Raw genomic sequence first — 15014 nt, 5'->3', positions numbered from 1 at the left:
ACAGTAGTATATTAAAGCATGAAATATTATTTACTGGGTCTTTTGACATACTTGATTTGATCATCCCTTAGTATAACTGTGACCAGCCTTTGGTTTAGGTTGTAGACCTTGGCTTAGCAGGAAGGATATAGTTTTTTCTGGGCTACCTATAGAAATGGGAAAGAGGTGAGAGGCTTATGTCCTGGTAACACAGATGCTGACTGAGTTCTTGGCATAGGAGGAAACTTACCATTATGCTAATGTCTAAATGGGACAACTCATATTTGAACCAGGCAGTCTCATTCTGAAGCTCTCCTTACTAACCCTTGTACTCCATTGTGTGATATATAGAGTAGGGACAATATCATGTTCACTTTTGTGTTCTTAGGGCCTAACACATTACCTGTGACATAACAGGACCTTAGTAGGGGTTTGTTGAATTCATTATTATCGAATGAACTTTTATCCTGATCCTCTTTTTTTTTTTTTTTTTTGTGATGGAGTCTCGCTCGGTCGCCCAGGCTGGGGTGCAGTGGTACGATCTCAGCTCACTACAACCTCCGCCTCCCAGGTTCAAGCGATTCTCTTGCTTCAGCTTCCTGAGTAGCTGGGATTACAGGCACGTGTCACCACGCCCGGCTAATTTCTTTTATTTTTAGTAGAGACAAGGTTTCACCATCTTAGCCAGGCTGATCTTGAACTCCTGACCTTGTGATCCGCCCACCTCAACCTCCCAAAGTGCTGGGATTACATGCGTGAGCCACTGCACCCGGCCTATCCTGATCCTTAACCTTGTAATTTATAGCTTTAATAATCATGCTTAAAGTTCTTTCTAATTCTCTTTATAACTGTATAATCTTCTTCCCTTATTAAATCATCAACTTGTAAGGGAAGACTTGAAGGGTCAAAGATTTTGAGTGCCAGGTACAAGGAACTTAGTTGCCTGTGGAGCAATGCTAACCAAACCTGGCTGTGCATCAGAATCATCTGGGGATTTGCATTCTGGAAGCTATTTCCCCTTATATATTTAAGTAAAATCTTCAGAACATGGGCTAATCTGCATTTTTATTAAGCTTCCCAGGTTAGGCTTAGGCACCTAGCCTAGCATTTAAGAACTGCTGCAAGAGATTGATAGAAATGGAAGACTCTATTTGGTCAGAAGCAGCTTAAAGTTTAGATAAAAAGACACATGCAATATGTAAACAGTCATTCATGACAAGAGAGTGAGGAGGCACTATGTGATTAATGCCAAGAGAGTGGTCCAGACAGTGAGGACTCGAAGTTGGGTGGAGACAGAGATTGCTTTCAGCTGATTAGGATTGAGATAGTTGCTGGTTCTTCTGGGATTGGAGAGACTTGGACTGGCAGAAAGCTGGGGGAAATGTTCCAATTGCTATGCGACTAGATCTTGGAGGTGGAAAGATGAGTAAGAAACAAATAATCCCTGTTCCCCCAGAGCTTGTAATATGTTTGATGTAGACAGTTAAGCAGATGTTTGTCAAACATGTGGTAAGTGCAGTGAGAATTTGAGCAAAAGCCAGTATCAGGAAAATTAGGTAAATATTCTAGGGAATGAATATAGACCAATTCAGCCTGCATCACAAGTTTATGTAGGAGAATTTAAAGAAATACTGAGCTGGGTGCTGTGGCATACACCTATAGTAACTCCTACTTGGCAGGCTGAGGCTGGAGGATTGTTTGAGCCCAGGGATTTGAATCCAGCCTGGGCAACATAGCAAGATCCCATGTCTAAAAGAAAACTTTAAAATATAAGAAATACTGGCTTTTAAACTCAAAGGAGGCCAGGCACAGTGGCTCATGCCTGTAATCCCAGCACTTTGGGAGGCTGAGGCAGGTGGATCACCTGAGGTCAGGAGTTCAAGACCAGCCTGGCCAACGTGGTGAAACCCCATCTCTACTAAAAATCCAAAAATTAGCTGGGCATGGTGGTGGGCACCTGTAATCCCAGCTACTCGGGAGGCCGAGGCAGGAGAATCACTTGAACCTGGGAGGCAGAGGTTGCAGTGGGCCAAGATGGCACCATTGCACTACAGCCTGGGCGACAAGAACAAAACTCCATCTCAAAAAAAAATTAAATAAATAAATAAAAAATAAACTCAGAGGAATTGATTGAAAGGCCTGAGAGCTTGATGGGAAAATCTTTGGAAGTAGGAAACCTTTCTTGTACTTTTGAAATCATATTAGAGGCTGGGCACAGTGGCTCACGCCTGTAATTCCAGCACTTTGGGAAGCCGAGGCAGGCAGATCACCTGAGGTCAGGAGTTCGAGACCAGCCTGACCAACATGGTGAAACTCCATCTTTACTAAAAATACAAAAATTAGCCAGGCTCAGTGGCAGGCGCCTGTAATCCCAGCTACTAGGGAGGCTGAGGCAGGAGAATCACTTGAAACCGGGAGGCGGAGGTTGCAGTGAGCTGAGATTGCATACCACTGCACTCCAGTCTGGGCAACAGAGTGAGACCCTGTCTCAAAAAAAAAAAAAAAAAAAGAAATCATATTAGGCAGCCACTACTGTTTACTCCTAAGTCAACCTTGAAGATGAGGAAGCTAAAGGAGCAAAGAAAAGAAATAATCACAATAGCCTGGGGCCAGATTGTAGAGTTACAAATTGAACTGTCCACTGATATTTCATAATATGGACAGAACACCTAACCTCTCCACATAACAGTTTCCTCATCCTTATGAGGGTGTAGGACTAAGTTTCTAAATGTAGCATAGTGTTTAACAGCACTTTGAAGTCAGACTGCATGGGCTTAACCTCTGGCTCTACACTTGAGCTCTATGACTTTGAGCAGGTTATTTAACTTCTCTGTGCCTCAGATTTCTCATCTGTAAAATACTCCATTGTGTATTGTTGATTAGATTAAGCAAATAAATATATGGAGAACTGTTAGAACAGTGTTTGACACATATGGAATTGTTAAGTATATCCCTTCCAGTTCTAATGTCCTCTAATTCTTGAGGTTTTGACTCATCACCAGGTATCCACTGTGAACCCTACAACATAGGAATTACTTAAGAGGACTCATGAAGAACCATAATTAAAATCTAGGACTTAAGTGTTTAGATCTACCATCACTACAACTGTATCAGAATAGGAAGTAAAATTAGATAATGCATCTCCCAGTGGACACATTGCACAAGTGTTTCCTTCTGAAACTTGTTTAGAAAGATGGCCTTAGCCAGGTGCAGTGGCTCACGCCTATAATCCCAGCACTTTGGGAGGCCGAGGTGGGTGGATCACCTGAGGTTGGGAGTTCGAGACCAACCTCACCAACATGGAGAAACCCTGTCTCTACTAAAAATAGAAAATTACCTGGGTGTGGTGGCATATGCCTGTAATCCCAGCTACTTGGGAGGCTGAGGCAGGAGAATCACTTGAACCCAGGAGGCAGAGGTTGTGGTGAGCCGAGATCGCACCATTGGACTTCAGCCTGGGGCAACAAGAGCGAAACTCCATTTCAAAAAAAAAAAGGAAGATGGCCTTAGAAGCTTAATTAAGAATATAAACCATGGAGTCTACTGTCTCCCTGGTTTATTAGCCTGGGAGGCTAATATCCATTTGTAAATGTTGACTGGACTGATGCCATTCTAATTACTTTATTATGGTTCTCTTATTTCTGATGTTGGTAACATCTGGCCACGGTTTGGGCATGTACTTAGTGTAAAACACACTGTGCAATGGAGAGTAATATAGTTGTAACAGCATAACATGTGCTGCAGGGTCAGAGGTGCTCTGGAGTCAGAGTGAACTCCATAGACCAGCTTTTCCTAAGTCGTAACAGTTGATTACCTGTAGTTCCCATGGAAAGAAGTAGCTACACAAGGACAGCTGGGCTTCTGTCTAAGAAAAGTCAGTTTAAAATGATCCAAGAGGCAGGTGTGGTAAAGTCTCAGCTTCTCAGGAGGCGGAAGCAGGAGGAGTACTTGAGCCCAGGAGTTTGAGTCCAGCCTGGGCAATATAGTGAGACCTTATCTCTTTATTTAAAAAAAAAGCCAAGATATTTAATTTAGAGATTTTTGAACCACTCTTTAGAGTAGAATCCTTAATAAGTAAAACAGATTTTTAAAAAGCACTACTACTCTGCTTGGATAGGCCAAAGTTTGGCCTGGAGCTATGCTTACCAGCCTTCTTCCTACTTTTTCCACTCCTCCCTGATGGCCTCTGAGTTTCTTTCAAGGAACTTTAGGGTGCCTAAGCTCACAGTTTAGGAATCAATGGTGTAATTGATGGTAGGTTCATTTTGTCTATAGCATAATATTTATTTTCCTTTAAAAATTGTAACATATAAAAAACTCTTGTTTGTAGGTTTTAGATCCCATAATGTATTTTGATTATTACTATTGCTATCTTCCCCCCTGGGGATACACTCTTACTCTTTTTTTATTGAGACAGAGTCTCACTCTGTCACGAGACTCTGGAGTGCAATGGTGAGATCTCAGCTTACTGAACCTCTGCCTCCTGGGTTCAACTGAATCTCTGCCTCAGCCTCCTGAGTAGCTGAGACTACAGTCACACACCACCATGCCTGGCTAATTTTTATATTTTTAGTAGAGACAGGGTTTCACCATGTTGGGCAGGCTGGTCTTGAACTCCTGGCCTCAAGTGATCCACCAACCTCAGCCTCCCAAAGTGCTGGGATTACAGGCATGAGCCACCACACCCAGCCAACACTTACTCTTAATCCTCATTTTGGAGGCAAACCTCCGCATTTTGTATGCTTTTGTGGATCTGGGGTTGATTTATGGGGAGGCGTGCCTAAAAGCTGTCTTATTTGTTGAAAAGAACAACCTTTTAATCGTGAACTAGAACTTGATTAAAGCCTGTATCTTCAGCTCAGACTGTTTCTTTTCATTTACTAGATTTGTCTGCCTCTGCTCATTCCAAGGTGGTGATCTTCACAGTCAACTCTTTGGGTAGTTCTCAGTCGTACCTTGATGTGGTACAGAGCAATGTGGATATGTTCAGAGCCCTTGTCCCAGCTCTGGGACATTATAGTCAACACAGTGTCCTGCTCGTTGCATCTCAACCAGGTAAAATGCTTTATTTTAAATTAAGTTGATGGTCCAGTACATCAGTAGAATTGCCACTACTGATAAAAACCATAAATCTTTAGGGCCGGGCACAGTGGCTCACACTGGTAATCCCAACACTGGGAGTCTGAGGCGGGCGGATCACCTGAGGTCAGGAGTTCCAGACCATCATGACCAACATGGTGAAACCCCGTCTCTACCAAAAATACAAAAGTTAGCCAGGCATGGTGGCAGGCACCTGTAATCCCGGCTACTTGGAAGGCTGAGGCAGGAGAATTGCTTGAACCCCGGAGGTGGTGGTTGCAGTGAGGCCAAGATGGCGTCACTAAACCCCAGTCTGGCCGACAGAGTGAGACTCTGTCTCAAAAAAAAAAAACAAACACAAAATCAAAAACAAAACAAAAAAACCCTTTAAATTATAAAGAGATGGCTAGAATATTCAGCAAAATTGCCTGTATAATAAACAGTGTAATATTCTGGCAACCAGTTACTTGTTATGACTAACATTATCTAGAAGGTTCCAGTGTACAATTTTTTAATGAAATATGATATTATGTTCTAGGTTCTAAGCCATACCTTCCTCAGTGAGATGTTTAAACTCCCAAGAGAAAAATGCAATGACTTATATGCATGATATTTTGTTAATTCTGAAGTATCAAAAATGTTAGCATGCCAGTGTGCATTTTTAACATTTTGTATTTTGCAGGTTGTTTTGGAACTGTCATACTCAAAAATAGAAATATTTTCAAAGAGTTAGTTTGTACTGGACTCAAATTGGTGAACAGATTTTTTTTAAATGTTCCCAGTGTAGGGGTATTGTATGCATTTCACTTGTTTTTTTTGTAGTAATTTGTTGAGGGACATTGATCTCTTTAATTCTCGACATCCTTTTGGAATGTAAGAAAAAAGTAGTTGTGTTTTCATTCATAATGCTACACTGAATCATGGTGGCATATGAATCAGTATTTTAATTTAAAGATAGAAATTCAGTTTAAGATGTAAAAGAAAACTCGATCAATAAGAAGAAATTATTTTTTAGTTTTTTGTACCAGTTTTTATCCTCACTTAACTGTTCTAGGAATTATCTATTTTCTACCCCTGACAATTTATATTTAACAATAAAATTTGGCCAGGCACGGTGGCTCACGCCTGTAATCACAGCACTTTGGGAGGCCGAGGCAGGTGAATCACCTGAGGTCAGGAGTTTGAGACCAGCCTGGACAACATGGTGAAACCCTGTCTCTATTAAAAATACAAAAAGTAGCCGAGTGTGGTGGTACACACCTGTAATCCCAGCTACTAGGGAGACTGAGGTAGGAGAATCCCTTGAACCTGGGAGGCAGAGGTTGCAGTGAGCCCAGATCGTGCCACTGCACTCCAGCCTGGGGGACAGAGCAAGACTCCATCTCAAAAAACAAACCAAACAAACAAAAAACACAGTAAAATGTAATCTTGTTAGTGTTTCTAATGTACATTAAAAATATGTTATGGGCCAGGCACGGTGGCTCACGCCTGTAATCCCAGCACTTTGGGAGGCCGAGGCAAGTGGATCACGAGGTCAAGAGATCGAGACCCTCCTGGCCAACATGGTGAAACCCCGTCTCTACCAAAAATACAAAAATTAACTGGGCATGGTGGCAGGTGCCTGTAGTCCCAGCTACGCGGGAGGCTGAGGCAGGAGAATCGCTGAAACCCAGGAGGCAGAGGTTGCAGTGAGCCGAGATCGTGCCACTGCACTCCAGCCTGGGCGATAGAGCGACACTCCATCTCAAAAAAAAAATATATATATATACACACACACACACATACATACATTATATATAATGTGTAGATATATATATACACACATACATGTAATGTATATGTGTATTTTATATATATACATACAACGTATGTGTGTGTGTATATATATACACACACACATACGTATAATGCCTCAGTGCATTGAGGACCTAATATACTTATTAAAATAATAAATATTTGTGAGCTAGGCTAGAAGTATATATTTTTTAACCTTTACCTTGTATGCAATTTTTTTACCTTGTATGCAATATTTAGTGGAAATCATGACCTATGTAACATGGAAACTGAGTACATTTCCTGCAAATCGAGTGATTGGAATTGGATGTAATCTGGATTCACAGAGATTACAGTATATTATTACAAATGTTTTGAAGGCACAGACTTCAGGCAAAGAAGTATGGGTTGTTGGCGAGCAAGGAGAAGACAAAGGTAAGAAGTACATTTTTACGCTGGGTGTGATGGCTCACGCCTGTAATTCCAACACTTTGGGAGGCCAAGGCAGGATTGCTTGAAGCCAGGACTTCAAGACCAGCCTGGGCAACATAGCAAGACCCCATCTCTACAAAAAGATATAAAAAATTAGCCAGGCATGGTAGTGCATGCCTGTAGTCCCAGTTACTCGGGAGACTGAGTGGGAGGATCACTTGAGCCCAGGAGGTCAAGGCTGCAGTGAGCCATGATTGCACCACTGCATTCAAGCCTGGGTGACAGGGTGAGACCCCATCGCTAAAAAAGGAAGTACATTATTATTAGTTACAACCAAAATTGCCAGTGGTCATGGCATTCACATATATCTGAGGACTCCAGAATTGGCTTAATTGGCTTTGTTCCACATTTGAGTGTGCCTTCTGTATAACAGGCCCTATATTGTGAATAAATTCCTCATATGTGTCATTCTCATTGTAATTATTTTTCTGTAACTTTAAGGTTAGACAAGACCGCTTAGTAGGAGTTTATATTTTTTAATTGAATTTCAGAGTTCAGGATTAATTTAAAAGTTTAATTTTCCAGAAAGAAACATTTAAATAAACCTTAAAGCATATATAGAACTCCTTCCTTTACTCTTCCCACCCTTCAACCTTGCTTACCTTTCCCAAGTTCAGACCTTCTCCCTAGATACATGCCTTCTGTCTGCTTCTTTTTAAACAGAGTTTTCACTCATTGTTTATCCCTATGGCCTTTTTCTCCAACCACTTGCTCTTTCCCACAAAAGGCATTCAGTTTCCTGTACTGGAAAGCTGCTTTTCCTATTTCAAAAGAATGCTTTCCCTATTTGACTTGAGAATCTCTTCCCTTACTCCTTTATTGTTTCTCTCTTGCTATAAAGCCAGGTTGGTCAGTGATTTAAGTGCTGTTCACCCTGATTTTGTTCATTTAAGTATATGAGTAAAATAAAGATACAGTATACTATTAGAGTAAGTGCCAAAGTGAGTACTGTACACTTACAGTGCTTAGATACTTATGAGTGAGCATTTAACATGGGCTGAAATGACTAGAGAAAATTCTGTAAAGGTCATCTGGAGTTTGAACTGGAGTTTGGACGAATGAATAGGATTTTAATAGATAGTGAAGAGTAGGAAAAACACTCCAGGAATGGGAAATCAGAATTAGGCAAAAGCACAAAGTTAAGTATGGCATGTTCATGGGATAAAAAATGTGGACTAGTTGTTGCAGAAGGTTTCAATGAGATAAATCTAATTGAAATTACATTTTGAAGATCTGTGAATACCCGATCGAGGAGTTGGAAAGTGATCTGGAGGAAATTAGTCATTACTTCATCATTTGAAGTACTTACTATTAACTTCACTCAGCATGTAAGTGCTGCAAGGTAGAGCATGATATAGAAAATAACCTCTCTGGGCTGGGTGTGGTGGCTCACGCCTGTAGTCCCAGCACTTTGGGAGGCCGAGGCGGATGGATCTCAAGCTCAGGAGATCGAGACCATCCTAGCCAACATGGTGAAACCCCGTCTCTACTAAAAATACAAAAATTAGCTAGGCATGGCAGCGCGTGCCTGTAGTCCCAGCTACTCAGGAGGCTGAGGCAAGAGAACTGCTTGAACCCAGGAGGCGGAGGCTGCGGTGAGCCGAGATCACACCACTGCACTCCAGCCTGGGCGACAGAGTGAGACTTCGTCTCAAAAAAAAAAAAAAAAAAAAAAAAAAAAAGAAAAGAAAATAACCTCTCTGCCTGTGAGGAGGTAATAATTTAATTGAAGAGTTAGAGAAAGACCATGCACATTAAAAAGTTAAATAGATGTCAAACCATATTTCCACAAAGTAAATCACCCTCTCAAAACTATTTCCTTGGAATTTAAAGTGTCATCTATACTTTGATGCCATTAAAATAAAATATTAACATTGATGATATCTAGGTTAGAGGTAACTTTTAAAAATTTGTAGTTTTCTGTGTAGTAAAAATATGTAGTATTTATACAATTTTTAAGAAAAGCATTTTAATAAAATATAACACTATTTTAAATCTGTAAAAATCTGCACTGGCTACTAGAAGGCTCAGTGCTACAATGAGTCAGGCTATAGAATAAACCCTTAAAAAACCTGACAGCATGACTGAGCAAAAATACTTTTGAGGCTCCAAATGCTCCCTGACACTACACACTAATCAACAGGACCCTGGAAAAGGGTAGCAAACAATAACTTGGAGCAAATGTATTCAAGTAATGAATGTCTCCATTCATTCATTACTTGAATACATTTGAAATACATGGCTCATTCGAACTCAAAACCCAACATAGACCAAACCCTCTGGTCCATGTTATCTCTTGCTTGCCTGGTTATTGCACATCTCATGGTTAGTTTGCCTCTTCCGCTCTAGTCTACCCTGTAAATGATGTGAAATTAATAATAATATTAGTCAAAACTTATAGAGTGTTTATTGTGTGCTCTCACATATTAATTCAATCTTCCTAAAACATGTTATTATTTTCAAAAACTTTCAGAGGCTTCCTCTGACCAAACCATTAAATTGCATTGCTTGGCACTCAGGGACCCCCAAAATATAACCCTAATCTTTCTTCCCAATTATAGTTGGGGAGATAGCCATGTTACTAGAGAGCTGGAAGGGACCATCTATTATATTTTGTTTTAGGGAGCCAGTGAATGCAGGCATTGTAAAAGTGACCTGCCTGGAAGCCTACAGCTTTTAGGGTCAAAGGACTAGCACCCAGGTCTTGTGTCTCCCAGGCCCACCCCACAGCTTTGCCACAGGGACATTTACCCACTTTGTTTACCTCCCTTGTAATCCCTTCGCCTTCTCGGCCATCTTATTGACATCTTTCAAGGTCTAAGTCAAGCATCCCTTACATGATAAAGGTTTTTTCCTGATCACATCACTTCACAGTGATTTCTTCACTCCTTTAAGCTAAAGCTATTTCAATCTATAAGGTAATAAACCACATCTTGTCTCATCATGTTACTTTTGTTGTCCTGCTGCTTGTTCTTATCTGATTTTTGTGTGTGACCTTCTCCTTATTTAAAGTGCAAATTATTAAGTTATTTTAGTTGAAAATGTGCATTCACACTGGAAAATTAAGTACAAAAAGATATGCAGTGAAAAGTCTCCCTTAGATACCAGACACTCAATCCTTCTTCCTAGGCACAATCACAGTTATCAGTCTCTTTTATAATCTTCCAGAAATATTCTGTGTATAGACAAGCACACATGTGAAATAGACATCAAACATCATTCTCCACCTCACCCTTTTACTTACCAATGATTGTGGAATGATTGCACAGTAACATAGAGCTCATTCATTCTTTTAAACTACTGGATATACCATAATTTAGTTAACCAGCCTCTCTAATTTACAAGTTTCGAGGAATAGTTGATATACAATAAATATCGAATGAGTAAGAATGTTTGAAATATGGTTGTATTAATTTCTTAAGTCTCATAAAGAGAAAATACAGGCTGATGTGACGTGATAAATATACCACTTACCCTAACTTAGTATATCTGGGTGAAGGAAAAAAACAATCTAATAGAAGTTAATTGTGAGCTCTTCAAAGAGGAACAATTTAAAACCTACCAAAAAGCAGTTTGTATTTGATTAAATGACCTTTTATCCCAAATGTAGGAATTTATTTTCAGAAACATTTATTGACCACCTGCTTTGCTCAATAAACACTGTGTTGACTGCTGTTAGAACTATATAGATGTGTAAGAACCTGACCCTGTCTTTAGGAAACTTTGAGTCTAATACTGGAAATGACTGGAAGGCTGTACTCCGAGAGGTCCAAGGGAAGTAGGATAAAACCACAGGGAAGAGATGTGGTAATTCTGTCTTGAGGTCTCAAATTGGAACTAGAAATAGAGAGATGTAGGTGCATGCAAATTGAGATCGCATAAATATAGTATTATGTAATATTTGACACACATGCCAATGTTAAAATATAACTGAGCACGTATGAATCCATACTCAATCAAGAACATTACCAATACTGAAGTTAACTATGTAGTTCTCCCCAGTCTATCTCCCTGTCTGCCTTCTAGAAGTACCATCTGATCACTTTTTATTCAGTCTTCTACTCTTCTTGAAGAGCTAGTTATATCCATGGATAGGTATATTTACCTTGGTCCTGGTGTCAGAAATGGATTAGAAGCTCCCTCTGCTGGTTTCATGTATAGACACCAACTGTTTAGACTTTTGCATAAGTGATACCATCACAGTAACTGCAATTATAATTATTTTTATTGTGCCTACTATGTGTATTAAATATTTTGCATATCTCATTTAAATTTTATAAACACTCTGTGAAGGAGGTGGTGGTTTTCCAGATTTATACATGAGGAAACTTAAGGCTCAATGAGATAAGTAATTTGCCCAAGGTAACATATCTGTGAAGGGCAGAACTGAGATTTGAACCCTGATCTGACTCTGAAGCTGTGCTCTTCCTTGCTGTCACTTAAGATAATGTATCTAGAGCATTTAGTACAGTGTCTGGCACACAGCAAACACTCAGCAAATGGTAGCTATTATTACAGTGATTGGCAAGATGGTGATGAATAGAAAATTGGCAAAAAGACATGTAAAAGTACTCTTTGAAGTAAAGCAACATTAGGATTTGGAAACAGATATAAGAGTAACCGTTGTGTAAATAAAATATCCTCTTCAAGTATTTCAGAGACAAGTGACAGCTACAGCCTAGGGAGGAATCACATGACATATAAGACCTTTAGATCTATTTCCTGCTTCATCGTCTCCCATTCTCCCAGGCATTCTATGCTAGTCAGATGGTTGACTTGCAGTTTACTGAACAGTTTATGCACTCTCATGCCTCCTTACCTTAGCAACTGCTGCTTCCTTTCCCTGAACTCGTTCACTTGGCTAACTCCTGCTTACCCTTTAGGATTGGGCTTGAGTGCCACCTCTCCCAGGGAGCCTTCCTTAATTTGCCAAGTTAAGTAAGTTCATACAAATAATGTAACAAATTTTTAAAGAAAGTAATCCACTTATTACCCTTCTAAGTAAAACATTCATGCCAAAATACAATTTTCAAAACATCCGGCCTAATGTAACAAATTTTTAAAGAAAGTAATCCACCTATCACCCTTCTACCTATGTAAAACATTTTAAAAATCCCTTAATTTGTCCACATGTATTTGTATTTTTCATATAACAGTTCATGCTTTTGTGTTTTTTTTCTTATATAAAAACTTTTGTCTGGGTGCGGTGGCTCATGCCTATAATCCGAGCACTTTGGGAGGCCGAGGTGGGTGGATCACAAGGTCAGGAGATCGAGACCAGCCTGGCCAACATGGTGAAACCCCGTCTCTACTAAAAATACAAATTAGCCGGGCATGGTGGCTGGTGCCTGTAGTCCCAGCTACTCGGGAGGCTGAGGCAGGAGAATTGATTGAACCCGGGAGGTGGTGCAGTGAGCCGAGATTGCACAACTGCACTCCAGCCTGGGCTACAGAGCGAGACTGTCTCAAAAAAAAAACAAAACAAAACAAACAAACAAACAAAAACAACATTTAAAACTTTTTCTGTTTTTCTTTTTCTTTTTTTTTTTGAGACAGAGTCTCGCTCTGTTGCCAGGCTGGAGCGCAGTGGCACGATCTCAGCTCATTGCAACCTCCGCCTCCTGGGTTCAAGCAATTTTCCTGCCTCAGCCTCCCAAGTAGCTGGGATTACCGGCATGCACCACCACGCCTGGCTAATTTTTGTATTTTTAGTAGAGATGGGGTTTCCAAAACCCATGTTGGCCAGGCTGGTCTCGAACTCCTGACCTTATGATCCACCCACCTCAGCCTCCCAAAGTGCTGGGATTACAGGCGTGAGCCACCACGCCTGATTCTTTTTCTGTTTTTCAACTTAACTGTGGCAAGTATGTTTTCCTCTTTGTTACCAAATATAATTATGAATCATGCAAGAGGTTTTGTATTTTCTTCTGTGTACCCAACACCATGGTAAAGAATATGCGCAAGAGGTGCCAGCCATGGTGGCTCACAGCTGTAATCCCAGCACTTTGGGAGGCCAAGGCGGGTAGATCACTTGAGGTCAGGAGTTTGAGACCAGCCTGCCCAACATGGTGAAAACCCGTCTCTACTAAAAATACAAAATTAGCTGGGCGTGGGGGTGCACACCTGTGATCCCAGCTACTTGGGAGTCTGAGGTGCACACCTGTAATCCCAGCTACTTGGAAGGCTGAGGCAATAGAATTGCTTGAACCTGGGAGACGGAGGTTGCAGTGAGCCGAGATGGTGCCACTGCAATCCATCCTGGGTAACAGTGAGACTCCGTCTCCAAAAAAAAAGAATATGTGCAAGAGAACACAAAAGAATACACGGTCCCTGCACTCCGGGAGCTTATAATCAGTTTGAGGAAGGGAGGCATCTGGATACATAATGGGGTCCTTTGTTGCTGACACATGACTAAGTGGTCTAATTTTGAATGTAGTTTAGAATTCTTTTATCTTAAACATATTATTCTATAGCCACAAGTATTTTTGTTTTGCCTACTCAAATATGTACAGATTTGTACCAAACAATGTCTTCACACAGATGAGAAACAGCTGAACATTGGAAAGGTTTCAAAATGTTACTGGCAACTTCAATTTAATATTAAAGTACAGTTGGGCTCAGTGGCTTATGCCTGTAATCCCAGAACTTTGGGAGGCCAAGGCAGGCAGATCACCTGAGGTACGGAGTTCAAGACCAGCCTGGCCAACATGGTGAAATCCTGTCTCTACTAAAAATACAAAAATTAGCCAGGTGTGGTGGCAGGCACCTGTAATCCCAGCTAGTTGGGAGGCTGAGGTAGAAGAATTGCTTGAACCCAGGAGGCAGAGGTTGTAGTGAGCTGAGAGTGTGCCACTGCACTCCACCCTAGGTGACAAAGTAAGACTGTGTATCAAATAATAACAATAATAATAATATTAAAGTGTGATATAAATTTCTAGTCTGGCCGGGCGCAGTGGCTCACGCCTGTAATCCTAGCACTTTGGGAGGCCAAGGTGGGTGAATCACCTGAGGTCAGGAGTTCGAGACCTGCCTAGCTAACATGGCGAAATCCCATCTCTACTAAAAATACAAAAATTAGCCAGGTGTGGTGGCGGGTGCCTGTAGTCCCAGCTACTCAGGAGGCTGAGGCAGGAGAATTGCTTGAACCCGGAGGTGGAGGTTGCAGTGAGCCAAGATCACACTACTGCACACCAGGCTAGGTAACAGAGCGAGAGTCCGTCTCAAAAAGAAAATATATATATATATATATGTAGAAATTTTCAGTCTGTGTATACGGCTTTGAAGTTTTGAATTGTTTTTATAAATGATGTAGTGAAAGGAAATGGGTAACCCAGAAGATTCTTTTAGAAAACAGGACCCTGGGGCTGGGTGCGGTGGCTCAAGCCTGTAATCCTGCACTTTGGGAGTCCGAGGCAGGTGGATTACAAGGTCAGGAGTTCGAGACCAGCGTGGCCAACATGGTGAAACCCTGTCTCTACTAAACACGCACACACAAATATTAGCAGGGCATGGTGGCATGCGCCTGTAGTCCCAGCTACTCAGGAGGCTGAGGCATGAGAATTGCTTGAACCCGGGAGGCAGAGGTTGCAGTGAGCCAAGATCATGCCACTGCACTACAGCCTGGGCGACAGAGCAAGACTCCATCTGAAAAAAAAAAAAAAAAAAAAAAAGGAACAGGATTTTCTGCTTCT

The 15014-nt window shown here is 41.0% G+C and overlaps 1 protein-coding gene across 3 annotated transcripts in view; it reads left to right on the top strand.

Annotated features, from left to right (window-relative positions):
* Nucleotides 1–15014, top strand: part of UEVLD (UEV and lactate/malate dehyrogenase domains) — a 59661-nt gene that overhangs the window by 37071 nt on the left and 7576 nt on the right. For all 3 annotated transcript variants that reach the window (XM_030829510.1, XM_030829508.1, XM_030829509.1), the window contains 2 exons: nucleotides 4864–5034; nucleotides 7093–7266. In XM_030829510.1, coding sequence (XP_030685370.1) covers nucleotides 4864–5034; nucleotides 7093–7266 — 345 coding nt within the window. The remainder of the gene's footprint in view (nucleotides 1–4863; nucleotides 5035–7092; nucleotides 7267–15014) is intronic.

The sequence above is a fragment of the Nomascus leucogenys genome, chromosome 15 (assembly GCF_006542625.1).
Source record: "Nomascus leucogenys isolate Asia chromosome 15, Asia_NLE_v1, whole genome shotgun sequence".
Taxonomy (NCBI): domain Eukaryota; kingdom Metazoa; phylum Chordata; class Mammalia; order Primates; family Hylobatidae; genus Nomascus; species Nomascus leucogenys.
Note: the sequence above shows the minus strand (reverse complement) of the source record. Positions and strands in the feature narration are given on the sequence as shown.